Source organism: Lynx canadensis, chromosome D2 (assembly GCF_007474595.2).
Source record: "Lynx canadensis isolate LIC74 chromosome D2, mLynCan4.pri.v2, whole genome shotgun sequence".
NCBI lineage: Eukaryota > Metazoa > Chordata > Mammalia > Carnivora > Felidae > Lynx > Lynx canadensis.
The window spans coordinates 70725075-70752695 of NC_044313.2; the positions used below are offsets into that span (position 1 = coordinate 70725075).

General features: G+C 42.8%; 1 protein-coding gene across 1 annotated transcript in view; it reads left to right on the forward strand.

Moving 5' to 3' along the window:
- Window positions 1-27621, forward strand: part of DISC1 (DISC1 scaffold protein) — a 286754-nt gene that overhangs the window by 232761 nt on the left and 26372 nt on the right. The window contains exon 11 of the mRNA XM_032595167.1: window positions 24964-25240. Within this exon, the coding sequence (XP_032451058.1) occupies window positions 24964-25240 (277 nt within the window). The remainder of the gene's footprint in view (window positions 1-24963; window positions 25241-27621) is intronic.

The following is a 27621-nucleotide window of genomic DNA, read 5'->3' on the forward strand; positions in this document are numbered from 1 at the left end:
AGCAGACATGGGGGGCGCTGTGTGTCTGACGGAGCCCAGTGCTGCAGAGGCTGCAGAGGCTGAGCCCTGGAGCAAGCGTCTCCACTGCAGGAGTTGGGACCTGGGGGACCCACGTGTGCGTCAGGAGCTGGGTGAAGCCGTGCATACCGTGGAAGCAGGGTCTAGAGAAGCCATCCACTTTTCAGGAGGCGGCTGAGAGCGCTCTGGACCTGGGAAGGCACCCCCCCCACCCCCCCACCCCCCCACCCCTGCCTCCAGCCATGTCTCTCCAGCTTCCTCTACTGACAACACTTAGTATTGTGCCAGCTGGCAAAGAAAGAATATTTAAAGGGACCAAGCTACATTTTTGTAGGGCAGGCGATGAGGGATACATTTGGAGCCGAGAGGCAGTAAACTCGTAACTGGCATGTGGAGGTAATCAGGGCCCTGATCGCGGTGGTAGGAATGGTGGCGGTGGGGTCTGTCAGGGACAGGTACTGTTCTTGGTGCTTTATGTATCTTAACTCCGTTTTTATCCACAACCCAATGAGGTAGACACTGTCATTACGAGGTACCTGGGACACAGAGAGGCTAAGTCACTTACCCACAGTCACATGCTAGTAAGGAGTGGAGCCAGGGTTCAAACAAGAGCAGTCTGACTCCAGATCTGCCAGCCAGACTCTCAAATCACTACTCGTCCTTAACAGACAGATAATTACATCAGGAAAGACAAGTACTTGAAAGGGCTTTGCAGGCAGCCCTTCTGTGATTAAACCAGCTTCCTCTATTTTCTTTTTGTTTAATTTTTTTTAATGTTTATTTATTTTTGAGAGAGAGAGAGAGAGTGAGTGGGGGAGGTGCGGAGAGAGGGGGAGACATAGAACTCGAAGCAGGCTCCAGGCTCTGAGCTGTCAGCACAGAGCCCAGTGCGGGGCTCGAACTCACGGACTCATGGACCGTGAGATCATGACCTGAGCCGAAGTCGGCCGCCCAACCGACTGAGCCACCCAGGTGCCTCTTCCTCTATTGTCCATATTTGTAAATTCAGAAATTTTAATTACTTTGAAAACAAAGTACAAATGTACCAGTAAACATTAATTAGAGTAGGGGAAGGTGAAAAAAAATGGTGTGATGAGAATCCTAGAAAATAATATTTTGAGTATAGTTTGATGGACTTGGGGCTCCTTCAGCTAAACAAAAAACGAGGAGGGGGAAGTTCAAAACTCATTGCTGTGGGTATGAGAGGATGCCATTTGGAGGATGTTGATAAAACGTTCCTCACAGCTGGTGGGTGGGAAGGGGGAACAAAAAACATGGACCCAGTGGATGGGCTTGTAGGCAATTCTATATGGAGCACTGACCAGGCACCAGACACTGCGCTTGGTAGTATGGTCTTCCTTCAAGGAGCCTCTGCCTCGTGGCTGAGACGTGGCTTCTTTATGCTAAGTAGCAACCAGTTCTGCCCACCGAGGAGGTCGAGGGACAGTGCCAAGGAAAGGAAGCATTGAGGGCAGATGAAGAGCTGGCCAGGATAGCTGGAGAAAGGACGACCTTGTAGGTTCAGGGCCAGCACTAGCAAAGGCCAGTGCCTGAGGGATCCGCTCCAATAGGAAACGCTGAGGAAAAAAGGATAACACGAGACCGAAATTAATGGGTTCTGGGGTCAGATTATCTAATCCTTGGCCTCCTCTATACTTTCTAGTTTTGCGACCTTGGGCAAATTATTTAACCTAAGTCTCAGTATTCCTGTCTGTAAAAGGAAATGAGGGGCGCCTGGGTGGCGCAGTCGGTTAAGCGTCCGACTTCAGCCAGGTCACGATCTCGCGGTCCGTGAGTTCGAGCCCCGCGTCGGGCTCTGGGCTGATGGCTCGGAGCCTGGAGCCTGCTTCCGATTCTGTGTCTCCCTCTCTCTCTGCCCCTCCCCCGTTCATGCTCTGTCTCTCTCTGTCCCAAAAATAAATAAACGTTGAAAAAAAATAAATAAATAAAAGGAAATGAGATCGTAGCCTGGTTACAGGGCTATGAGGCAGATTAAATGAGATACATAAAGCATGTTCTCACCAATAAGGGCACAGGCTCAATAAATGTTTGCTGCCATCATCACCATTATTATTTATAATAATATAACATTTTATTCATATATTACTATAATACATAATAATATTTACTATTTATGTATTATTGGAAGAGGCTGAAGAATAGAGTCTTGGGAAGAATAATGAGGATTAGACATAAAATGTGTCATGATATGTATGCATATATGTATGTGCATATGTGTGTGCTTGTGTGTGTATGTGTATGTAGAATTTTGACATCGTTTTCAGTCAAAACCTTTGTTTTTGTAACAGGCAGTGTAAGGAAATGTTCAATATTGCACATAGTAATGAATGCCTATTTTGTCCATTACCATTTACAACAACTACTGTTGTTTTTGCAATCACAAGAGAAACGTTCCTAGATTTGCACAATAATGGATGAGGTCTACCACAAAAAAAATCTATCAGGTAAGGACAGTTTTGTGGGTCTCAGGCTGTGCATCTGATATTAGTCCCATAATCTCCTAAGTGTTTTTGTTTGTTTTCAGTATACATTAGGAAATTGTATTTCCAGGTGGAGAAAGAGATTAAATGTGTTTCTCATAAAGTGAGTGAAAATCTGGTGCCATCAGAGCATAGGTTTTTTCATCGGGATGGGATTCAATCTGAGCTCCACCAGTTAGCTAGCTAGGTAAGTGAGCACGCGTCAGAATCTCTCGAGCTGTGTCCTGATCTTTAAAGTTGAGATCACCATAATAATCATATTCCCCTTAAAGTGAAATCGTACACTAGAAAGAAATAGTGCATGAAAAGTGCCTGGAACCCTGCCAGGCACAGAAAAGGTGATTCACATCACTTACCTCACCCAGCATCTTCTAATTCAGCCCTCGATGTTGCCCGCATTCCCCCTTTGGGGATCTTGAGTTGCCAGGGGCCAACTTTAATGAAACTATCGTGTTTATGTGGACCTTGAGGCAGACGGTAATTGGAAATTCAGTGAATAGGTAAGGCAATATAGGGGAGCTAGTTTTCAGGGTCTGATACAAAGACAGAGAAATTGCACACTCCCCTCTCTACCTACATCCCTCAAGGTCCCTTTGGTTCTTTAAACATTTTATTTTTATTTTTAATGGTAGTTGATATATAATATAATACTGAATTCGTTCCAGGTGTAGAACACAGCGATTCAACAGTTATGTACATTACAAAATGCTCACCACAGGAAGTGTATTACCGTACCATTGACTATATTCCCTGTGCTACTTTTCATCCCCACGACTTACTTATTTTATCAGTGGAAGTTTGTACCACTCAATCCCCTTCACCGATTTCACCCATCCCCTCATCCCTCTCCTCTCTGGCAACCACCTGTTTGTTCTCTGTATTTATGAGTCTGTTTCTCTCCTTGTTGTTGCTGTTCTTTGTTTGTTTCTTTTATTCTTTCTTGACAAATGTACTTCACGCTGCAATAGCGTTTCCACCAGGGGCTGAAGGAATTGATGGCATTGTTTCCTTTAGAATGAGCCATAACATCCCTTTGTTCACAGCGATTGTAAATCCAGCATCCTCCAGATTAGATAATGTACGTTCAATATCAGTAGGAAAGAAACAGAGAAGTAAATATTTGCTACAAAATGTCTTTCTGATGTCTTGAAAATTAGTTAATTTCCTGTATCTGACAAGTCAGTTCCCCCGCTACATATCCGCCTCACATTTAGAGGCTAAGAGAAAACAATCCCCCACAGCAAGGAGCCTGTCACTTGGGGATCCAGGGGAGATAATGTGGCCATAGTGCAGTGGCATTGAATATGGATAAGGATGTGACAGGCCATGCTTAAAGTTTGGTGTCACATTCAAATGACTGGGTGAGAGGTGAAAAGGAAACAAAAAATTAATTCCCCCTCTTGGCATCTCACGCAGATTCACTTAGTGGTTGGTCTCTGCTCAGCGGTCTGTCTCCTTTTCTCCCCATTAATAATCATAATCAAATATCCATTATTGGTTTTCGGCAACAGTGTAATAATTGCTTTCCCTCCCTTATTTTCTGGGGCAGTCGGTCTGCTGGTGAGAAAGGGCAGTTGTGTAATCGTTCCTTCCACGTAAACGCCAAGCAGTCCGTTGTGCCCCGCAGATATTGATGTCAGCCGGTTTGCTCTCTGGTGGAGCGAAAGAAGCAAATGATTTTATTGTGCTATTTTTAGACTTCAATTTGGACTTCAGCCTTTATGATACTTTGTGTACCAGGGATAGAGCTGTGGATGCGCAATTCAGCGGCAAGACACTCCAGCCTTTCTACCAGCCGGTAGCTGGTGGACTTTCTACCAGCCCTGATAGACTTCCTTTCTTGGACCAGACCTCAGCACCGCTCAGTCACGTTGTCCCCCTTGGTGGCTGCAAGCGCAGCCAGGCCCCGAGGGCTGCGATGTGCTCCGTATCCACAGCGTTTGCCAGTGGAACCAGCAGCCACCAAGACTTCAATTTGCCCGTGAAGGTTTCATCTGATCTTTCATATGCAGAAAATATTCAGGGCCACACAGACTCTCTGTAAACACAGTGAGTTCGCCTGCCCACCCTTGCTTTGCCAGCCAGTTTCTCAGAGGTGGTAGGTGAAAGCCAGAATGAGGGAAAACTCTTTGCTGGATTTCCTTCTGAACAAACAAGAAGGGCTCGGACAACTGGGGACGCCAGGTTATGTTTTCTTGCAGCGTTGATGACGGGCAGCCTCGTAGCTCTTCTGTATTGTAATGAGCTCGTCCACAACTCCAAAGGGATCTTAAAAAGTGCCAGGAATACCTGCCTGAGCTTGTCTTGCGTCTTGCGTATCTTGTCACGTGTGCTGAAATTCAGATCATTTTGTGGCACGCTGAATTCTGTGGGTGCACACGACTTGCTGATGCAACTGGTCCTGGCAACTGAGGGTGCGGGCTGCGGACCAGCAGCACTGACATCACCCGGCTGTGGTTAGAGCACAGCGCCTCATGTCCCGCCCTGGCTTAGGAGCCAGAACCTGCATTGTGACAAGGTGTTTTCTTTTCTTTTTCTGAAATCACAAACCTTTTTTAGAATCGCACGATATCCGTAGAACCGATTCTCCTAAAAGTGCACCCAAATATAAGATCTGGCATCTAATTTCAACAATGTAAGTGCACCCAAATATAAGATCTTGCATCTAATTTCTTCACTCAGCAGACTCTGAGGGCATGCCCGGTGGAGACCCCGAATGCCGTGGCCCCCCGCTCTGCCGACCTTGTTGCTCTTTGGCCGTGATATGGAGTCAGCCTTCGCTTTGATGCCTGGATCTTGTGTATCTAAGGAGCAGCAACCTCAGGGACAGTCACCTGTTGGCCTCTCCGGTCCCTAGCTTCCCTGGGCTCTCATTTTTCAGTCCTTGCTTTCGTGTTCCTGCTTGGTTACTTTGCTCTTTTAACTTTCTCCTCCCTCAACTTAGGGACGGGGACTGAGTGTTTTAGGATGACTGTGTGGTGAGACCTGCCAGTGGAATGCTGTCACTACCAAAGTTCTGCCCCACTCACGTCAGGCTCTGGAGAGTTCCGGAAGGGACCAGGTTCTCCCGCTCTTTCTGCCCACGGCAAATCCAGCTCGTTCTGGAAGCTCATCCCCAGTTCTACCATGTGCTTTGATTTCCCCCGATGGTGGCCGAAGGAAACGCAAGACAGACTGAAGCAAACCCTGGGAGTCAATCTGTTCACCCACTGATTCCTTTGTCAAGGCTGTGCCCCGACCTTGAACAGTCTTGCCTTGGGAGGGAGTGAATACATGTGGATGGTTACAATATATGATACGTGTCAAAATAGAGGTGTGGACGGAAGGCCGTGGTTAATCCCAGGGGAGGAGTAACTTTGTCCAAGAGGAGTGAGGGAGTACTCCAAGGAGATGAGTTGGGGTTCATGGGATGAGGAGGACAGTGCCTGAGACCAGGGCTGTGCGATTGATGACGGTCAGAAGAGAGTTGGGAAGAGCAAGTTGAGGAAGTCACATGATCGGAAGTGAGAAAGCAGGTGGCCGTAACCGTTCACTCATAGCTGCTGCGCCCTGTGGGATAGACCCAGCCTGTTATCCTCTCCATCCCGCAGTCCTACCTTGATGGATGAGGAAGCATGCACAGCGAGGTTAAGGAACTTGCCTAAAGATGCACAGTTGCATGTGGTAAAGCTGGGCTTCGAACCTGCCCAGGGGCTCCTGCACTGGTCCCCCTGCAGAGAGCACCCCTTTACCTGGAGGAGAGGGCCTGCAGCCCTCCCCCCCCCGCCCCGCCCCGGGACTCAGGACGGGCTGGCTTCCCCCCTCCCTGGGTGTCTCATTCTTTCCACCCGTTCTCACTGCATCAGTGAGCAGCAGCCATTCCCAGTCACCATGTGAGCTATGGGGGAGAGAGAAATGAGTATTTCTCTGGGTTGCCTAGTGGTTCTGTTGTGTGGGACTCTGATCACACCGCACACAAGGCATTCCCCTTCTATCTCGGAGGAGCCCACCATTCCACTGCAAGGGGAGAGAGCCCCGGTCACCTCGACAGATGACACCAGAGAGCAAACTCACAGGGAGCCTGACAGCATCTCCTTCCCGGCCAAGGCCCACTGCGTCCCGTGCAGGAATCCTGGGGTGGGGGCGGGGTGGGAATTGGGGGCAAGACTGCTTGGGAGGAAGGCAGACGTGGTCGCTGGGCACCGCTCCTTACCGTTGTCACATTCCTCTTCCTGCCCTGCCACCTGTGTGCCCGAGCTGTCAGCTGGAGTTCTAGTTTCTCCCTCCTGCCCTTTGCTTCTCGCACCTGTGGCCTGTGTGTCACTTGTGCAGAAGCCACCCTTAAGCTCCCTGAGCCAGAGGTAGACGTTGGTCGGTCCCATCCTTGGTTTCGGGCGCGAGCTCAGCCTGCAGACACACACCCCATGAAGCTGAAGATCACTGGCGCGGATCCTTTTTCAAAGTCGGAAACTAGGCTCTGCCCCTCGTAGGCAGGCTCTTCACGGTCTCCTGAGCCACGACTATTGTCTGTTTAGAGGAACGTTGCCACCTTCTCACCCGTCGATAGGGAATACCAGACGCCAGGGAAAGCCCATCTAAGATGCTCCACATAACTGGACTCCACGGTGGCGTCGGCCTGGCTCCAGACCCTGCCGTCCACACTGCTGTCCCATCGCCCCCACGTAGCAGCATCGCGTGTGCCTAAGCAGCTTTTACTGTTCTGCCTAGGACCCCAAATAGTCTGGGGACATTTCTGTATCTGCTTTTCCCCACAGCCAGATACACGTGTCTGCCCAGCTGTGTGGAATCCTCCTGCCCCGATTAACACTTTGGGCTGCACGTTTGTCAGATAAAATTCTTGGGGCGTGAGCTCTTCCCCGGGTCCGTCCTCCGTCCGCTCTGCTGACGTTTATTACCGAGATGTCTCTGGAAAGTGGCGTGTTCTGGGAGGTTGGCAGGATCATATATTTCACCTACGGTGCCGGCTCTGGTCTGACCAGTCCCTTTTCATTCCGAGTTGAGCTACTGGAATGGACCCAGGAGATAAGCCGAGGGGTGATTTACAAGCCGCGGGCTTTCTTGTCTTGCTCCTGTTTCCCTTTAAAATTCCTTGGCCGCCCTCCCTGTGGGCATGTGCTTCCATTTATCCTGTAGCTCTCGGGACTGAATGCAGCCTTGTATTTCTGAGGAGCTCTGATTAGGAAGCCACTTCCCCGACTTCCAGCTTGCACTGATCAAAACGTGGTCCCCCAAACCATGACACGGATTCTGCAAAGCGGGGGTGGGGGTGGGGGTGGGGGGACGTTTAGCATCGAGGTTAAGGACTGTGCAAAATTTGACAAAACGACAAAAGGGAAAGAAGTGGATACTTTTTTAAAAATTTAAAATTTATTTCTTGTTATAAAAGTAAAGGATGCTTGTGGTTTCTTTGAAAGGAAAAAAAAAAAGAAATACAACTGAAAGGGGTAAAATATAGAGTCAAAACCCCTCATCTCTCCCCCAATCACGAGGAAACAAGTACACCGCTCTGGAAATATCTCACTCCCACATAGGCCTGTGTGGATATATATGCTTGCCCGTTTGCTCTTTTAAAAAATTCAAATGAGGGGCACCTGGCTGGCTCCGTCGGTTAAGTGTCTGACTTTGGCTCAGGTATGATCTCATGGTTCGTGGGTTCAAGCCCCGTGTCGGGCTCTGTGCTGACAGCTCGGAGCCTGGAACCTGCTTCGGCTTCTGTGTCTCCCTCTCTGCCCCCTCCTCCCCCACTCACACTTTGTCTCTCTACCTTTCAAAAATAAACATGTAAAAAAAAAACTGAAAACGCAAGAATTCGAACGCGATCACAACAGAGTAGTATTTGTTCCGTGCTTTATCTCTTTCCACTTAATTTCCCTTGGAAATATTTCCATTTTAAAAGATGCAGTCCAGCCTTCTGTTGTGAATGGTTGCATGGTACGTAACAATCAGTGTGCTTGCTTCCAGTTTTCTCCATTTGGTTTCCAGTTATTTCTCCTGATGCATTTACCGTTATCTTTCTTTTGTTTGTCCGGATACATTTGTAAGGTAAATGCTTAGAGGCGAATCAGCTATCTCGAAGTCCAGGTGCCCTTCTAATTTTGTCAGGTATTGCCAAATTATATTCCTTACAAAAGGGTGCTGATTTGTCCGCCTCCCCCTGAAAGAGTGAACGATACCACTTTGAGACTTTCATTTCCCAGACGGCACGTCTCTGCCTTGAACGTGGCCAGTCATCTGTTCATATATTTATTGGCTGCTTGCATTTCTCTTCTCTTTTTTTTTTTAATTTTTTTCAACGTTTTTATTTATTTTTGGGACAGAGAGAGACAGAGCATGAACGGGGGAGGGGCAGAGAGAGAGGGAGACACAGAATCGGAAACAGGCTCCAGGCTCTGAGCCATCAGCCCAGAGCCTGACGCGGGGCTCGAACTTACGGACCGCGAGATCGTGACCTGGCTGAAGTCGGACGCTTAACCGACTGCGCCACCCAGGCGCCCCTTGCGTTTCTCTTCTGCTTCTTCTTCCTGTTTTCTCTTGGGGTGTTTGCTTTCTCTCGTACTGGTTTTCAAAGCTCTTTGAAGGTTAAAGAATTTGACTCTTGTTTTGTTTTTTAAAGTTTATTTATTTATTTAGACAGCGATAGCACGCGTGAGCTGGGGAGAGACAGAGAGAGAGGGAGAGAGAGAATCCCAAGCAGGCTCTGTGCTGTTAGTGCAGAGCCCAACGTGGGGTTCGAACTCACGCACTGTGAGGTCGTGACCTGAGCCGAAATCAAGAGTCAGACGCTTTAACAGACTGAGCCACCCAGGTGCCCCACGAATTTGACTCTTGGTCCATGTGCCACAGGTTAGAAATATTTTTTCCTAATAGGCCATTTGTATTTTAACTTTCACCTATGACATTTTTGCCATGTAGAAGCTGAAATATATGATTCCAGATTTAGCACATTATCTTTTCTTTTTCCTTTCTGACTTCCAGGTTTTGTTTCTTGCTTAGAAAGTCTTTCTCCACTTCAAAATTATAGTCAAATAATCTAAACTTTCCATTTAGTCATTGCACACAGTACAAGCCAATACTGCTCTGGCAAAGTTGAGTGGCAGATTGAGACCCTGCCCTGAGACTTTAATTTTTAATGTGGTCAATCCACTGGGATCTCTTATCAGGAAAGCTTTTCTTCTATTAACCTTTATTAGGATGGATTTTTTCAAACTCAATTATTTTCTTTGCTTCAAATTGGAGGAGTCCTTTAAATGCAACTTTCCTGAAAGTTCATTCAGTCAATTAAGTACTTACTGAGTTCCTGTTATGGTTAATACCTTGCTAGGCTATATGCTTCATAGGATTAAAAAAAAAATAAGTCTGAAATAGTCTCAACCTCATCAAGTATATACAGTAGAAAAAGTATCTGCACACACAACCCAGACATCAAGGCACAGTGTAGTAACAGTCTGAAGGGTACTGTAAGATGCCATGCGGATTCAGAGAAAGGAGATATTACATGTGGTGCGGGGATCGGGGCAGAGTTCTTTATTAAAGTGACATTTGAGATGGGTCTTGATGAATTGGTTGGCTTTTAATGGGTGAAGATTTTGAAGAGAGGCATGAGAAATAGTTGTCTGTAATTTGAAACTTGGGCATTTGTCCTGGGAAGAGCAAGTGGACCACTTTGCTGCCATCTGTGAATGCACAGAGGGACAACAGGAGAGGAGTCCAGGGCAACCTGAGGCCATCTTGGGAAAGAGCTCGAAGGACTTTACTTTCCATTTTATAGCAGGCAACGGGAGCCACTAATGTTTGTGGAGCAGTGGTGGAGAGGACAGATTGAAAGAATGAAATATTGGAAGGCAGAAAAGCTCATCATTAATTGTAGCTTTGCTGGGGGTGAAGAAATGAAATGCTTAATTCGGGGTAGCAGTCATAAAGGGGAAAGATGGATCCGAACAATATTCTCAACATACAGTGTATGGTTGGATTTGGGAGTTGAAGGAAAGAAGCACATCACAAGTGACCATGATTGCTGGCCTTTATTCAGTTGACTCTTCTAACATGTAAGTGCCCAGTATGTGTTACACTCTGTGAGCCACGAGGAGCAGAGGATTTGCCGTGACAGACAAGATTCCCACTCTCAAGGGACAGAATTCCAATGAGGCGAGAACACCAAACGAGCCAGGATGAGGCAAGAAGAGAGACTGCGAATAGAAACAGAGAAACTAAGAGGAGAGGTGGTTTGATGGGGCTCCTGATGACTTTGACTTCAGGTCTTAAAACTGAGTGTTCAGTGCTTGTTCCAGATAATTATCTACCTGATTATTTCTGGAGGTATTCTCTTTCCTTCTTCACCTGGTGTGTACCACGGAGTGATGCAGGGGGTTTTAAATAGACGGCAAAGGTGGAAGGACTTCTGGGATCCGTGGCTGTCTGGCCAATCCACCATAGGAAAAGGAGGCTGATCATGCTGGTGATCAGAACATCTCTTTGATTTCTGAAGATGCCTTAATTTTCTCACCTGGTGAAACAGAGGTCTGCCCCAGCACATGTTTACTTTGTTCACTGTTTTGTGGAGCATAGCCCAGCTAGGGCTCGGGTAGGCAGTTCTCCCTTGGGATTGTGACATGAGGTGGAGATTCTGGTTCCATCAGCTCAGCTGGGCTGGACAGGCAAGATGGCTCACTCACGTGGCTGGCAGCTGACAGTGGGCATCAGCCGAGATTGCACCTGATGCCATTGACCTAGTGACTCTATGTAGTCTCTCCCGATTTTCTGAAATCTCCCGATTTCAGAATGGATAGACTTCTGGCATGGTGTTGGGCTGCCCTCAGAGCAAGGGTCCCAAAACATCTGGTGAAGGCTGCAGGGCATTTTCTGACCTAGCCTTAGAAGCTGTGTGGCATTACTCCCGCTATGACCCATTGATTACGAGAAAAGTAAGGCCAGACCAGATTCTAAAGGAGAGGACGTAGACTCTACCTCTCAACTATAGCAGTGTCAGAGAATTTGAATTATGTTTTAGAACTCACACAATGTAGCAGCAATATCTACTTCTTAAGGTTGTTTTGAAGATTAACAATTCTCAGGACAACTCTGGACCAATAACTGTTAACAACAGCGATGATGGCAGTAGTGATAGTGATGGGGATGATGATGATGATGATGAGTAAACTGCATCACCCTTCTGCAAAATACCTTTTCTTATTGCTGGCCGGTTGACTCTTGGGTGGAGTTAATCATTGGTCTCAACCAGTCTCTATTTTTAACATTGTAATCATAAACTAATATGGACCTCAATGGTCACATCTTGGCCATCATGTACCGTGTATGTTTTCAAGTGATTTTCATTTTGTTAGTGCCTCCTACAATTCAAGATTTGAGAACTTATGTACTTTTTACTGTTATATATTGTATGTATCATTTGTAGCTTCCTTTTTATAATCTATCCTGTGAGATAGACATAAAAGGTATTATTATATTACAAATCTTGAAGTTCAAATTGAGATAAAATATTTCCCAAAGGTCACCAAACCTTGGTAGCGGAGGCTAAACTCCAGCCAAAGTCATTTGACTTTGGTTGAATCGGCTTTGTGTTTGGTCACAATTAGTAGGAACGCCAGGTCTAAGTGGCTTCAACAAGAGTAGGATGGGCAGCTGGGTTGATTGATTCAGCAACTCAGACTTGTCATCAAAAACCAGATTTTTTCCATTTCTCTGCTTAGCTATTTCCTCTCATAATGCATAGGCTTTGTCTACAGGCTGATTCCATTAGGGTCAATAGACAGATAAGGGTGGTTTTTTGCTTATTGCTACTGGGAGAGAGAGTAAAAACTACTCCCCACCTGCCAACATCCCAGCATGGACCACAAGACATAGTTCAGCTCTCTGTGTGGCCAACCTCTGAACTATAAAGGCTTGTCTGGTAGAATATTATAGGTTGATTGCTCTCAACTAATCACAGTCTACCTGAAGAACTAGGGAGGAGTCACCATCCAAAATGTCCTAAAGGCAGGGGGGAGGGGAGTTGCTTACCTGAATACTACCTAAGTTCTGTTAGGAGAGACCAAAAGAGGAGGACATGTTGGCTCAGCAAACAACTGTGTCTATAACAGTTTCCTAGACAAACACTCTTTCGTATACTACATGTCCTTCTGTCATATTTTCAGATGGCATTTTGCGAAGGAGGCTAAAATGTTTAAAGGTCTTTGTTCAGTGAAGAATTGTGTTAATTTTTCTTTTTCGGAAAATAGAAGACAAAGGAATACAATGTAAATATTCCTGGTAACAACAGTTTTGTTTAAAATTAGAGATTAAGTCATTGTTTCCCGGGGAATGAAAAGGTTTCAGAAGTATGGGGACTGTCGGTGTTGACACAATTTGCAGTTGAAAGTATAGTACCATTGGCCATTCATGTATTGGTTTGATATTTTATTCCATTTTGGTTCTGTAAGAAAACCTGGTTATCTTTAAAGTGTCCAAAGAATTTGGTAAAACGCTAATGCCTTTGAAGTAAAAACATGAATAAGTCAAGAAAGAAAGTCTGGTACCAAGAACTGAAACTCTTGATGTCTGTGTTAGAGTTCAGTATTTCCATTCTGAAAAGGGGTGGAAGCCTACCTGCAAACGTCTTGCTCCTTCCCTTACCATCATTTCCCATAAGTAACACACACGGGTCTCAGTTCCATAAGGATTCAAGCCATGATCTGTGAGGCCTCATTTTACTTCCAACTGGCAGGAGTAAGAGAAATAATGAATTTCAATTCTCTATTCAAGAACTTTCCCCCCAATACTGAAATTGTATCTTTAAATTGCCTCATTACTGGTTGTAAAACATCACCAAAGACCTCACATAGCTCAAGGAGCTGTGAGTCATTCATTTAAGGGATTATTATTAATGACTTAATTACTCTCCTGTGCAGGAATAGCAAAACATCTCAATACTTTGAAATCAACCATTACTCTCTTTAGCACAAATGAATTCAGTAAAAGGGTATTTTAAAAATCTAAAGCTTGATGAAATTATTACATGGGCTATAATAAAGCACTGCAATTTTATATCTACAAGATTTACTTACCATTCAGCATGAGTCTCTAAAATTGGCTTTGTAGACTTTGAGACTTTGATGTGTGTCTTCCGGGAGATATTTCAGGACAAACCCACTTTCACTCAAAACTACACAAAATGTATTTTTCAAATAGCGAAGTGACATGAACTTACAGTATTCAGATTGATGTAATGTAGAAAGTTGCTGACGGAAACAGCAAACATTTTTCCTTAGTTATGAGAGCTGGGCTGCTGGATCTTTCCCTTGAATCCAGCCCTGCCCTCACCATTAGAAGCCAGACAGGCCGATGGATCTGTCAAGTTAATAATGGAAATAACTGAGGATCCCTCAGGCAGATGGAGGTGATTTGGTCCCCATAGAGGGAAGGAACAGATAAAGTGGAGGAGAGGTTTTTAGGCATGCCCTTTCCTTTCTCTCACATTGCCTGGGAAGGCCCGTGCCTACCCCATTGCTTCTGGAAGCAGACAAGCACCTGCCAACTGGTGAGGCAGGGAGAAAGAACTAGAACACTAGCCTCGGAGAAGCACCGCTATGGGGGGGGCATCAAACAGAGAGCTTGGATCTTGAACATTCCACGAGCCCTCCCTGTTTCCTGAGGGGTGGGTAATTACAATCGAGGGACCCCACGTGTTCCTGCAAGTGCAGGAGCACAGATTGTTACACCAGAGACACTTCTCCCTGAGATGGTGCCCCACCCACGACATACCCCTGTTAGGATGGACACCAATTAGGGCTTTGACATTATCTCCTCTACAAGGGCTCATTACCAACCAACGCAGTTAATATGCCTAAGGAAATCTGAACACATATGGAAAAGAAATGAGACTTATTAGGAGGTTAACTGCTTTAAAAGTACAAGTGGAGGGGCGCCTGGGTGGCGCAGTCGGTTAAGCGTCCGACTTAAGCCAGGTCACGATCTCGCGGTCCGTGAGTTCGAGCCCCGCGTCGGGCTCTGGGCTGATGGCCCGGAGCCTGGAGCCTGTTTCCGATTCTGTGTCTCCCTCTCTCTCTGCCCCTCCCCCGTTCATGCTCTGTCTCTCTCTGTCTCAAAAATAAATAAAAAACGTTAAAAAAAAAAAAAAGTACAAGTGGAAGGACTTATACCTGACAAAGCATAATTAGACACTACAGCATGATCAGTAAACATACTAAGTATTTCCCAAAGAGAAGGGAGGATATTGGAGACATGAAGTAAAAGAAGAAGTCATAAAAGAAACCCAAATGGAAATTTGGGGAACGCAAAACATAAAAGTTTAAAAGAAAAAATCTCAGTATGTGGGATGAACAGCCTAATGAATTCAGCTGAAGAACCAACTAGTGAGCCAGAAGCTATCAGAAGGTATTTGGAGGGCATTAGGAACAGAAAGGAAGAAGGAAAATAGAAAAGATAAATTAAGCAATACACAATAGAGTTATTTGATCAGCGGTCATCTAAAAAGAATCCCAGAAGGAAAGAAAACAATAGAGGGGAGGGAGGAAATATTTGAGAGACCAGTGACTGAAAGTTCCCCAGAAGAAGGAAAAGATACAAGATTTTAGGCAGACGGGCTTGATCGAGTACAGAACAGGACAGAAAAGGGTGAGGGGTGGAACATCAATGGGTTGTAGTTAAAATTTATATATAACAGACAAGGAGAAGACTCTAAGAGAAGATCATCAGACATTCCAATAGCAACACAGTCTGCAAGAAGGCTGTGGAATAATATTTTCAGAGTGTTGAATCCAAAATATTAAGCTATATTATTATTTAGTGTTTAAGTATGAAATAAAGATGTTCTCAGACCTGGAAGTCCTTAAAATGTTTGCCATACCTGGTATTCTTTGACACATTCTTGGATGAAGTATATTAACAAGATGAAAAATAAGACCAGTATGAGCTATGTGAAAGAGGGCATGAAAAATACTTAGTAAATTTTACTGTTGATGAAATAGAAAACTTATGAGAAAACAGAAATGTGTCTTAGTAAAAACCTAGAACTAAGAAAGCCTCAATATATATACAAATATGTCATCTTGGAGGTGGGATGGTGGCAGCATGGAAGGGAATTGATGGTAGGCGAAGGTGTGGCCCAGGTGTGCTCATTCTACTCCATCTAATGGGATTCCCTCAGACAACATAGGTGAGAATGCATCAGCAGCACAGGGGGTAACCTGCTAATGATAAGCACACGGGGCCGGGGGGTGCTCTCCTTTCCTGCTGGCCTGAGACTCCCCTTCCCTCCTAGAGACATTCAGTGGCCTGGCCTGGGGAATCTCCTTTGTGCCTTAGGCAGTTCAGCTGGGACCAGTGGAAGCCCTAATGGGAGCAGATATTTTAAGCAGATAAAACCAAACCCAAACAGCTCTCCCTAAGAAGATCACAAATTCACTGCAAAGTCTCTTAAAATTAAAACGTAATTGGAACCATCGCCCATAAAAGCAGAACAGCACCTGTGTGATAAACCTACCACGATTATTGCCTTCTAAAATAAAACATTTAAATAGGACTCAGAATCTCATAACGTAATGGCCAAATTTTTCAGGATGCAATGGAGAATCCTTCGTAATAATAAAAACAGAGGAAATCACAACTTGAATGTGAATAAAACAATTACTTGATGTCAACATGGAGATGAATCAGATGTTGGGATCACATGACAAGGATTTTAAAGCAGCCATCAAAAATGTTTCCATAAGGAGCTGCAAATTCTAAAGAAGAAAATGTTGGCAAAGAGGGAGCAGTTATATAAAAGGAATTGAGTGGAAATTACAGAACTGAAAATACAAAAACAGAAATAAAAATCTCACTGGAAAGATTCAGTAGTTGAGTGGAGATGACAGAGGACAGAATTAGTGAACTTGAGAATTAACCCAATGTGAACAAAAGAGAATAGACAGAAAAAATAATGACCAGAGCCTAAGAGACCTGGGGGACAAATAACAAAAAGTCCAACGCCTATCATTGGGTCAAAGAAGGAGAAGAGTAGGCTAAAAGATTATTTGAAGAAATAATGGCTAAATACTTCCAAAATTTGGTGAAAGACACAAATCTACAGATTCAAGAGCTAAGAAAATCTCCCCTCCCATAGAATAAATCCAAAAATATCCATACCAAAACACATCAGAGTTAAATCTCTTAAAGCTTATAAGACTAAGAAATAACCTTAAAGCAGCCGGACAGAAATTGTATACTACCTGTAGGAGAACATCAATTTGAATAATGGTGGATTTCTCACCTGAAACCATAAAAGCCAGAAAGAAGTGGCATATTTTTCAAAGGATGAAAGAAAACAACCCCTAATTCTATATGCACAGGCCAAAAAAAAAAAAAAAAATGAACTTCAACCTAAATCTCATACTTTATATAAAAATTAACTTAGAACGGATCATGGACTTAAATGTAAAATATAAAGGTATAAAACTTTTACGAAAATATAGGAGTAAGTGCTGGGCTAACTTTCTAAGACTTGACACTAAAAGCATGATTCATTAAAAGGAAACATTGATAAATTGGACTTCTTTCAAATCCCATGTGAAGAGGATGAAAAAGCAAGCTACAGACGGAGGAAATATTTGCAAACCACGTATCTGACAAAAGACTAGTGTCTAGGATAAAGGAAGAACATATTCTTAAAATTGAATGGTAAAAAAAAATCAATACAGGTAGGAAATAGGCAAAAGACATGAACAGACACCTCACTGAAGAGGGAGTATGGATGGCAGATAAGTACTTGAAAAGATACTCAACATCCCTATACATGAGAAAGATGCCACTTAAAACCACAGTGAGCTACCACTATATAACTGTCGGGAAAAAAAAAACAGCAATAGCCCCAAATATTACTGAGGGTACCAAGAAACTAGATCACTTACACATTGCAGGTAGAATTGTAAACTGGTATGGTCCCTCTGGAAAATAATTTGGCAGCTTTTTAAATCTAAATACGTAACTACCATACAACCCAGCAATTGGACTCTCGGATGTTTCAGAGAAATAAAAATGAATTTCATGCAAAAACCCATATGTAAATATTCACAGAATCTTTACTCATAATATCCCCAAGCTGGGAGCATCATAGATGTCCTTCAGCAGGTGAAAAGGTGAACAAACTGTGGTATAAGCATAGCATGGAACACGACTCAGCAATAAAAAGCAAGGACATAAGCTGAATGGAAAATCCAGTCCCCAAGGCTGCATACTTTATGATTCCATTTATGTAGCATTTTTGTAGTGAGAAAAATTTCAGGAGTGGAGCACAGATAGTGGTTTCCAGAGTCTATAGGTGGGGGACAGCATGGAACAGGTGAGGATGGTTATGAAATGTGACCAGGGATCCTTGTGGCTGTGGAATTGTTCTATATCTGGGATGTGGTGGTGGGTACATGAACTTGCACAAGTGATAAAATTGTATAGAACTATAGACACACTCACTGCCCACCACACACACACACACACACACACACACACACACACACACGTGAGAGGAAGTCTGAACAAGAGCAGTGGATTGTACCAATGTCTGCTCCCTGGTTGTGATAATTGCACTACAATTTTGCAAGGTGTTACCATTTGCAGGAAACTTGGTGAAGAGTCCCTGGGATCCGTCTGTATTCTTTCTCACCATTGTATGTGAATTAAATAGAAAGAAAAAAGAAGGTAGGAAAAAAGAAATAAAGACATAAAACTTGTTAAAAAGTAATAATCTTGGCTTCATAAATAAGAAAAATAGCAACAATTACACAATAATTACAGTACTTGTGAATGCGTGGTTTAAAAGTGCTGATCCCAAAGATAAAATCCCAGAATGGATTTTTAGAAAATTCAACAAAATGTTTTGTGCTGGATTCATTTTCAAAAAAAAAACAAAAACAAAAACAAAAACAAAAAAAAACATAAAAGTTGAAAATAAAAGATGGTATGTATCTAATCCAGGAAAAATTGAACTAAAAGTATGTTTGAGTAACAATTATAATATCAGACAAAATCGATTCTAAGGCCAAAATATCATACTAACACATACTAACACTAACAAAGTATCATACGAACAAATATCATACGAACACAAAAGATCATCATAAACTGAAAAGAAGCAGTAGAAAATTTAATGATTGGAAAATATGTCCAACATCATAATCCAAAAATACATAAACCAAGGCTCCTGGGTGGCTCAGTCCATTAAGCGTCTGACTTCTGCTCACAGTTTGTGAGTTCGAGGCCCACATCGGACTCTGTGCTGACAGCTCAGGGCCTGGAGCCTGCTTTGGATTCCGTGTCTCCCTCTCTCTCTCTGCCCCACCCCCACTTGCTGTTTGTCTCTGAAAAACGAATAAACATTTAAAAAAATTAAAAACAAACAAGGGGCACCTGGGTGGCTCAGTCCGTTAAGCATCCAACTTCGGCTTAGGTCACGATCTCACTGTCCGTGAGTTCGAGCCCTGCGTCCGGCTCTGGATCCTACTTCAGATTCTATATCTCCCTCTCTCTCTCTGCCCCTCCTCTGCTCATGCTCTGTCTCTCTGTCTCTCTGTCTCTCTCTCAAAAATAAACATTAAAAAAAAGTTAAATAAAAAAAATGAAACAAACAACGCCCCCCCCAATACATAAACCAGTCAATAGAACTATGGGAAGAAATAAATGAATCAAGAATTATAGGAAAAATTTAATTGTAGGAAATGTAAAACACTCATCTTAGAAACTGGTAGATGAAGCAGGTAAAAAAGAGCTAACGAATAAAAAATTTTAATAATGTAATATGCCTCAGCTTTAGATGCAATAAACAGAGCACTGATTTGGCTACATGTGGGACAGTTACAAAGAACTATCAAGTATTAGGTGGTAGAGGGAGCCTCAATTAATTTTATAAAGTTTATTCTTGACCATTATGCAATACAATTAGATATTAACCTAACAAAAAGGGATCTGAAAAAAACTCTTCTATCTAGAAATTGAAAAGCGTACTATTAAATGGTCATTGAGTTAAAAGGTAATCATGAGGAAAGACAACGAAAAGCACTAAATATAAAGTTTGTGGTCAAATAATGTTGTCAATTCTGGAATTAGATCTGATGCAGTTACAGGAAAATATTAAAAATCAATAAGTTTGACAGTAGATATAAAGATGTCTGTGAAATTATTTCCCATATTGCTCTGTATATTTAAAATATTCAATAATTTTCAAACTTAAACATGTATTAGACATGGTTAAATTATAACTCAGACAAAAATTTAGAGCTTTAAATATAATTCTCAGAAAATTAAAATGGCAAGAGAGGAAAATAAAAAATAAAAGGAAACCAACAAGTTAAGCTTTAACAAAGGAAGCTAATAAAAAGATAATAAATCCAAAGAAATGAGAAAAAGGAAATAGAAAGATAAGATCAGAAATCAAGGAAATAGAGAACAAAAATCAATAACAAAGATTAACAAAGCAAGGGTGTTTCTTTGAAAAGATTAATAAGATAGCAAACCTCTGATAAGACTAAACAAGATAAATCAGAAGAGTAAATAAATAATGAAAAGGAGAATTGTCTTTATACAGGAACACACGTTGTTCTAAAAATAATTTTTGGAATTAGGAGCAAACATTATAATACATACGAAATCCATTAGAAAATGGATTGATTTCTATAAAGGAGATAACGGGTCAAATTGGACCCAAGAAGAAATAAAAAATTTAAGCAAGGCTATAAAGATAAAGGTATTGAAGTGGCAATAAAATATCTCCTTCAATAAAAACCGTAGAAAAGGCACGGGGAACCCGAGAAAGGAATAAATAGGAAATGGATATGAAAGGAAAATTCATAGGAGAAAACCTGAGCGGCTATGAACCAATCTTAGTGGCGAGATGAAACCTTAAGATGCCACTTTGCACCTGTCAGCCTGGCTCCGATTAGGAGGCTAGAGGGTGAGTCTAGCATGCCGAACGGAGGACCATCGCTTCTCACGTGAGACTCTATTCTGACTCTTGCTCTTTGCTCCTTGTGCCTCTCATTGTCATCATCCCCCTCCTCCCCTAAGTAACCGCTGTCCTCATTTCTAACACCATGGATTAGTTTGGCATAGTTTCAAGTACAAAATAAATGCAATCATAGTGCCTCCTCTCTTATCTTTTTGTGTTCTCCCAGCCTTGTGTTAATGAGATCACGATACTGTTGCCGACTGTGGTAAATTATTCATCTTCTTTGCAGTGTGATATTCCAACAAATGGATACCACACCCTTTGTCCATTCTTCCGTTGACGATGTTCGTTTTCTCTCCCAGGTTTTGGCTGTTACAATCAATGTCGTATGATCAATGTATACGTTGATCTTCATTGTTCATGGATTCTGTGAATTTGCCTGCTCACTAAAATTTATTTGTAACCCTGAACTCAATACCTGCAGCGCTTTCACTGTCATTCATAGACATGCACAGAGTGGTGAAAAATTCGAGTCACCTGACGTGCATGTTCTCAGCTGAGGTCAAACAAGGCAATGCTCTGTCTTCTTACAGTTCTCATATTACAAACCAGTGTCATTCTCAGGGTCTACTTAGTGTCATGTTTTTTAAATTTTTGCACTTTTTCATGGTGATTTCACTATTTAAAATGGTGCCTGGGACAACTGGGTGGCTCAGTTGGTTAAGCCTCTGACTCTTGATTTTGGCTCAGGTCACGATCCCAGGGTCGTGGGATTGAGCTGCGCATCAGGCTATGTGCTGAGTACGGAGCCTGCTTGAGCTTCTCTGTCTCTCCCTCAGCCCCTCTCCTCTGCTTGCATTCTCTCTCTCTCTCTCTCTCTCTCTTTAAAATAGAAAATAAAACAAAATGAAATGGAATGAATTGATGCCCAATCTGAATGCTGAGGTGCTAGTTCTCCTAAGGGCAAGAAGGCCGTGATGTGCTGTATGGAGAAAATAATGTATGTCCAGGCGTGAGTTATAGTGCTGTTGTCCATGAGTTTAGTGTTAGTGAATCAACAGTATATTCTAAATAAGGTGTCTTCAAACAGAAACACATATAACAAAGTGTTATATATTGATTGGTCGATGAAAACGCTGTGACCAGAGGCTGGCAGGAGCTTCACCCTGCATTTCCCTGGGGAGCACCTGTTCAGTACTGGCTAGGTCAGCGGTCGTGGTGACTTTATGGAACATAATCACCATGAATATGAGAATTGACAATATATGCATTTCATTGAGTACATACTTAGGAGTTGCATTGCTAGGTCTTAATGATTGACATGATTTCAACATCAGTACATCCATCAAAGAGATTTTAAAGACACTGCATTCATGTTCACTCCCACCATCAGTATGTGAGAATACTAATAGCTCTGTACCTTTTCTGACACTTTGTATTGTCAGACTTTCCAATTTTAGCCACGTTGTTGATGTGTAGTCCATCATGTTGTGGTGTAACATGCATTTTCCTGATGATTAATAGTGTTGAGCATGCTTTCATCAGTTACTTACTGGCCATTTAGAAGTCCTCTTTTGTGAAGTACCTGTTTCCGTCTTTGCCTTTTTTAAAAAGTGGGTTGTCGGGGCACCTGGCTCAGTCAGTCAAGCGTCCAACTTCAGCTCAGGTCATGATCTCACGGTCTGTGGGTTTGAGCCCTGCATCGGGCTCTGTGCTGATGGCTCAGAGCCTGGAGTCTGCTTTGGATTCTGTGTCTCCTTCTCTCTCTCCACCCCTCTCCTGCTTGTGCTCCCTCTCTCTCTCTCTGAAAAATAAACATTGAAAATAAATAAATAATTAAAAATAATAAATAAAAAGTGGGTTGTCTGTCCTTTCTTATTGACTTGTAGGAGTCCTGCTATGTTTTCAAATCAGTCCTTTGTTGGTTACATGTGTTACAAATAATTTCTCCTACTCTGTGGCTTATAATTTCATTCTTTCAGTGGTGTTTTTTTGTTGAGTATATAAGTTCATGATATAAATGAAATCAAATTTATCATTTTTTTCTTTATGGCTTGTCCTTTTTATATCTCATTTAAGAGATCTTTGCTTACTATGAAGTCATAAAGATGTTATCCTACATTATCTTCTAGGAGTTTTGATGTTTTAGCTTTCACATTTTGATGTACAATCTACTTGTTTGTATGATGTGAGCCAGTAATCATGATTTGATTTTTTTCCTATAGTAATATTCAATCAACATAAGTATAATACATTGAAAAACTGTCCTTTTCCCACTAAAGAGTAATGCTTTCATAATGTATCATTCCTACCCTGTTACTTGTCATCTGTTTGTATCCTTATTTTTAAAGCATATTTTTGTAAGCAACAAATTTTTTTTTTTGATTTTTTGATTTTTTTTATTCTAGTCTAAAACCTTTGCCTTTTTTTTTTTTTTTAATTTCTTTTTTTTTTTTTTTCAATGTTTATTTATTTTTGGGACAGAGAGAGACAGAGCATGAACGGGGGAGGGGCAGAGAGAGAGGGAGACACAGAATCGGAAACAGCCTCCAGGCTCTGAGCCATCAGCCCAGAGCCTGACGCGGGGCTCGAACTCACGGACCGCGAGATCGTGACCTGGCTGAAGTCGGACGCTTAACCGACTGCGCCACCCAGGCGCCCCAAAACCTTTGCCTTTTAAATACAATCCTTATTGTTTATATTTAATGTAAATCTAATATATTTGATTTTTCTATGGTAAAAATGTTTCCATTTTTATCACTTTCCCCATCTGTAGCATGTTCATTCCTGTCTCCTTTACTGCTTTCATTATAGCAAAACAACAATAAAGTAGGTTTAATTTTTAAAATGTTCTCTCATATTAGCCTGTCAGTTATATACTCTTTTAACCTGTTTTAAAATTACCATAGAAGGTTGCATATGATTTTTTGACTTTTTAAAGTCTGATATAAATGAGCACTCTTTTGCTTTCTGGACAACACAAGGACCCTCCTTCCCTTTGTGCTGGTTGTCATGTATTTTAATTCGACATGTATTCTAGATCACAAAAAAAACTATTGCTGTTTTTTACATCCACATTTACTTAGACTTACCTACATATTTATTCTTCCCATTGTTTTTCATTTCTTTATGCATGTCCTTGTTTTCAACCGGGATCCTTTCCTTTTTTCTGGATGTGTTGCCAAAGAATTATTTCAGTTCTTAGGTATCTGAAATATCCTCATTTTACTTTTGTTTTTGAAGGAAATTGAAAATGATTGTATAATTTATAGATTGACAGTTATTTTCTTACAGCATTTTAAAGATACTGTTTTATCATCTCTTGGCTTCTACCATTTCTGCCACCCGTATTATTATTACTTTGAAGTTAATGCCTTTTTTTTAATCTGGCTGCTTTTAAGAATTTTATTCTGGCTTTGGTGCCTAGCAGTTTCACTGCGATGAACCCAGGAGCATTTTTTTTCCTTTTGATTTTTCCTGTTTTAAGATTGTAGTGTTTCCTGAACGTGTAATTTGATATCCCTTGTCAGTATTTTGACATTCTTAGCTAATATTTTAATAATGTTGCTTCTGTCTCATTCTTTTTCCATTAGAATTCATCATTTATAAATGTAGGCTTTAAAATAATGATAATTAATATGCCTAAGAAGCTGGAGGGCATGATAGATCATTTAAACAGAGCACCAAAATGTAGAAAAGAAAGTGAAATAAAAATTGTAGAACTGAAAAGTAATTGAAATTGAGAGCACAATAGATACATTGCATAGCAGATTAGTAGACATAGTAGAAGGAGGGGTTGTTAAAGGGAAGACAGATGTCTAGAAAATATCCAGCCTGAAGCTGAATGGAGAGGTGAAACATGTTTGTTTTCCTATAAAATCCCAGATTTTTGCTTTTTCATGAAAAATCAAAGTTTTTGTGAACATCGAGCCTATATATTCCTTCAGTTGGAATTGAAACTTTAGTTGGCCTGGGCTGATAGAGCGCTGTCTGTAGTTGGATATACTCTTCCCATTAGCCGGAGTCCACTCTTCCTTATTTCTTTTTGCCACTGAAGCTGCCTAGCTGTTGCCATGGTTTATACTACCTATGCACTGCTTCATTCATTTACGTTGGCTGAGTGGATGTCGGTAGGGGAGTGTGCGGGAGGGGAGGGACAGTCTAGGCATATGAAATAGCACATGAAAATGCACTTAGCTGGGTGAGTTGGACAAGCCTGGGGACTCAAAGGAAGCCAGCAGGGCTAGAGCACAGACATGAGCAGAGGCCGTGTTGTATTACACCAGATCCAAAACAAGTAGCTGCGAAGGACCAAGAGTTATTTCACTGTTAACTCGACGGACACATATTTGGCCCCTCTCTACCTTCTGGTGGAAACAGTCCATCGCTATATAAAATTCAGTTGTTAACAGTAAGAAGACTAGCTAACTTTTAGCCAGGTAGACAGGCTATTGAGTTGGTAGGATGAAATGTCACTGAATACATTTTCATGCCTTCGTTTCCCCTGGGTCTTAGCTGCAAGTGTCCACTGCTCGGAAAAGTGTGGGAAGCTGACTTGGAAGCTTGTCGGTTGCTCATCCAGAGCCTACAGCTCCGGGAGGCCAGGAGCGCCCTGTCCACAGAAGAGGAGAGGCTTATAGAAGACTCAGGGGGAGCTACCGGTCCAGCCACTCCTGCCATCCCCTCCAGGCTCCACTCTGAAGACGAGAGGAGGATCCCTTGGCAGGCCTTCGAAGAGTGGCAGGTTCACCTGACCGCATCTCTGCACTGCGCTGGCAGCGAACAGAAGGAGGTCTGTCCATCCCCATAGCCCCAGCAGGGGGCCTACCCTGAGGGGTACTCTGGATCCCCCCTCCAAATGGGAACAGTAAATATTGGGAGGGCGACCCACTGAACCATGCAAACTTTTGAAGGTATTAATAACCCTGGAATATGATTACAAAATAACGTAGAATCTTTGCGGAAGTTTAAAATATAGAACAAAAAAAAAAATCACTTTTGGCATATTTAGTTCTATGTTCTAATTTAATGGCTAGAGTTAGAATATAAACCTGGTATATAATTACCATATATAGCATATGCCATATAGGTCACATATAACATATAATTATTGCATATACTATTACATATGTCACCTGTGATTTTAATTATATATTTAGAATCTATATATCATTATTTATTAGAATCACATTTTCAAATATACGTACATATCGCTTTGTTTTGGCCCAAACAAGGTGGTAATGGGCCTTTATGCTCTTTGTAATATGCTCTTTTCATGGCTTTAAACTTTTTTCCCAGTTTATTTATTTATTTTGAAAGAGAGAGCGAGCGCCAGTGGGGGAGGGGCAGAGGGAGACAGAATCCCAAGCAGGCTCCACACTGTCAGTGCAGAGCCTGATGCGGGGCTTGAACTCCTGAACCACGAGATCATGACCCAAGTCGAAGTCAGATGCTTAAGTGACTGAACCATCCAGGCATCCCATGCTCTTTTCATTTTTTTAAAAAACCTAATACTTGGCTTATGATATATATATATATATGATATATATCATATATATAATGAAAATGTGGATTTATATAACATTTTACTCCAAGGCTGACCTAGATTAACAGAGAAGAGCTCCCCTCCCCTCTCCTCTCTCCCCTTTCCCCCCTCCCCTTCCCTTCTCTCACCAGTCCATCTTTCTCCCCCCAACCTCTCCAACCCTAGGAAGACACCTTATGATAAAAGGACTCTAGGAAACTTCTTTTCCCATTTTAGAACCACAACAGGGGTCTTTGGAGCTTTTTCTGGCCAGGTACCCAGGTGTTCTGAATATTAAAAGGAAGCAAAAGCCTGGTGAGGCTGGAGGAACATGTCATTTCATGTTCATGGCTCACATTTGACATTAGAGGTCCCTCCCCTCCCTGGGCCTTTGCTACCACGTCCCCCGCCCCCAGGTAGGCCTGCCTGTCCTATCTGTAGGCCCTTGGTCTTCCCAGAGAGCAGACACTTGCTGACAACACATGCTACAGTCACCGCCTTCTGCTTGGGAAATTGATACTTGATCCTATATTTGAACTGAATAACCTTCTGAGAAGGAAGGCTATTGTCAGTCTCTGGAATCCTGCTGGCCTCATAAATTAGGCTCTAAATTAGGCTATAGATGATCTCAACTCCTTTGTTAGCTGAAACACTGCAGGTGGAATCCTCTCCAAAGCCTGGCCACCAGCCCTGTTGGTAGAGTGACTGAAAACTCGCTGCCTGTTGCAGTTGGCCGGCTGGAAAGAAAATTCTGGTGTGGAGGGAAGTGGCGTGCAAGCAAGCGAATGGGAGCCCTGAGCTGAAGAAACAGTGGGCTCAGGGTCCTAGGCTTTGAAGGTAGGGTTGGCTGCCCACGGTGGGCTCCCAGGAGCTCAGTGCCAGGACGGGCAGGGGTCAAGCCAGGTGTGTGAGGGGGGTCAGGCTGGGACATGGGCCTTCCCTGGAGCTCAGGGCTGGTTCAGCAAATTCCACCTGTTGCGGGAGTCAGTCTCCCTGCCTCCCTTCCTTTGTTGCTGTGCTCATGTGTTCTTCCAGGCTCTCTGGGGGATGACTTTCCCAGGTATAGGATTATTCTTCCTCCATAAGATTATAAAGCACCTACCAGTGGGCACAAGATTGTAAGCACCTGCCAGTCTGACTGTGGGAAAACAGCTCTGTTTGCCTAGAAGTAGGAAGTTCAGAGCCAAGGAAGAATAGTGTAGAGCCTTACCATGGAATGATACTTAAAGTTTCTGGTGAGGAGGAGGCCCGGACTGTACCCCAGGGAGCAGAACTACAGTGGCTGCTTCTCTGAGCTCTGGGGCCCACCCCCAGCTCCCCACCACCCACTGAAATTCTGAGGGTTTCCCACAGGGTTTTTTTTTTTTTTTTTTGCTGCTATCATGGTAGGGGTGGGGGAGACAGAGGGTATTTTAAAGCTTTGCTAAACTTTCAGTGATGTCTTCGTGTCCTGCGCCAGGCCTCATCCAATTTACCGCTTTTCTGGGTTTACATTCACATCGAAGGGTGGTCGGTCACCCTTTGAATTCGTGAGTGGCAGATGTGTTAAGATGGGTAGATATTTTCTAAAAAAGGGTAAAACTAATGAGCTGTTGCCAAGAATTGGGGGAAGAGAATGATTCACAAAGCGCAACAGAGAGGAATTTGGG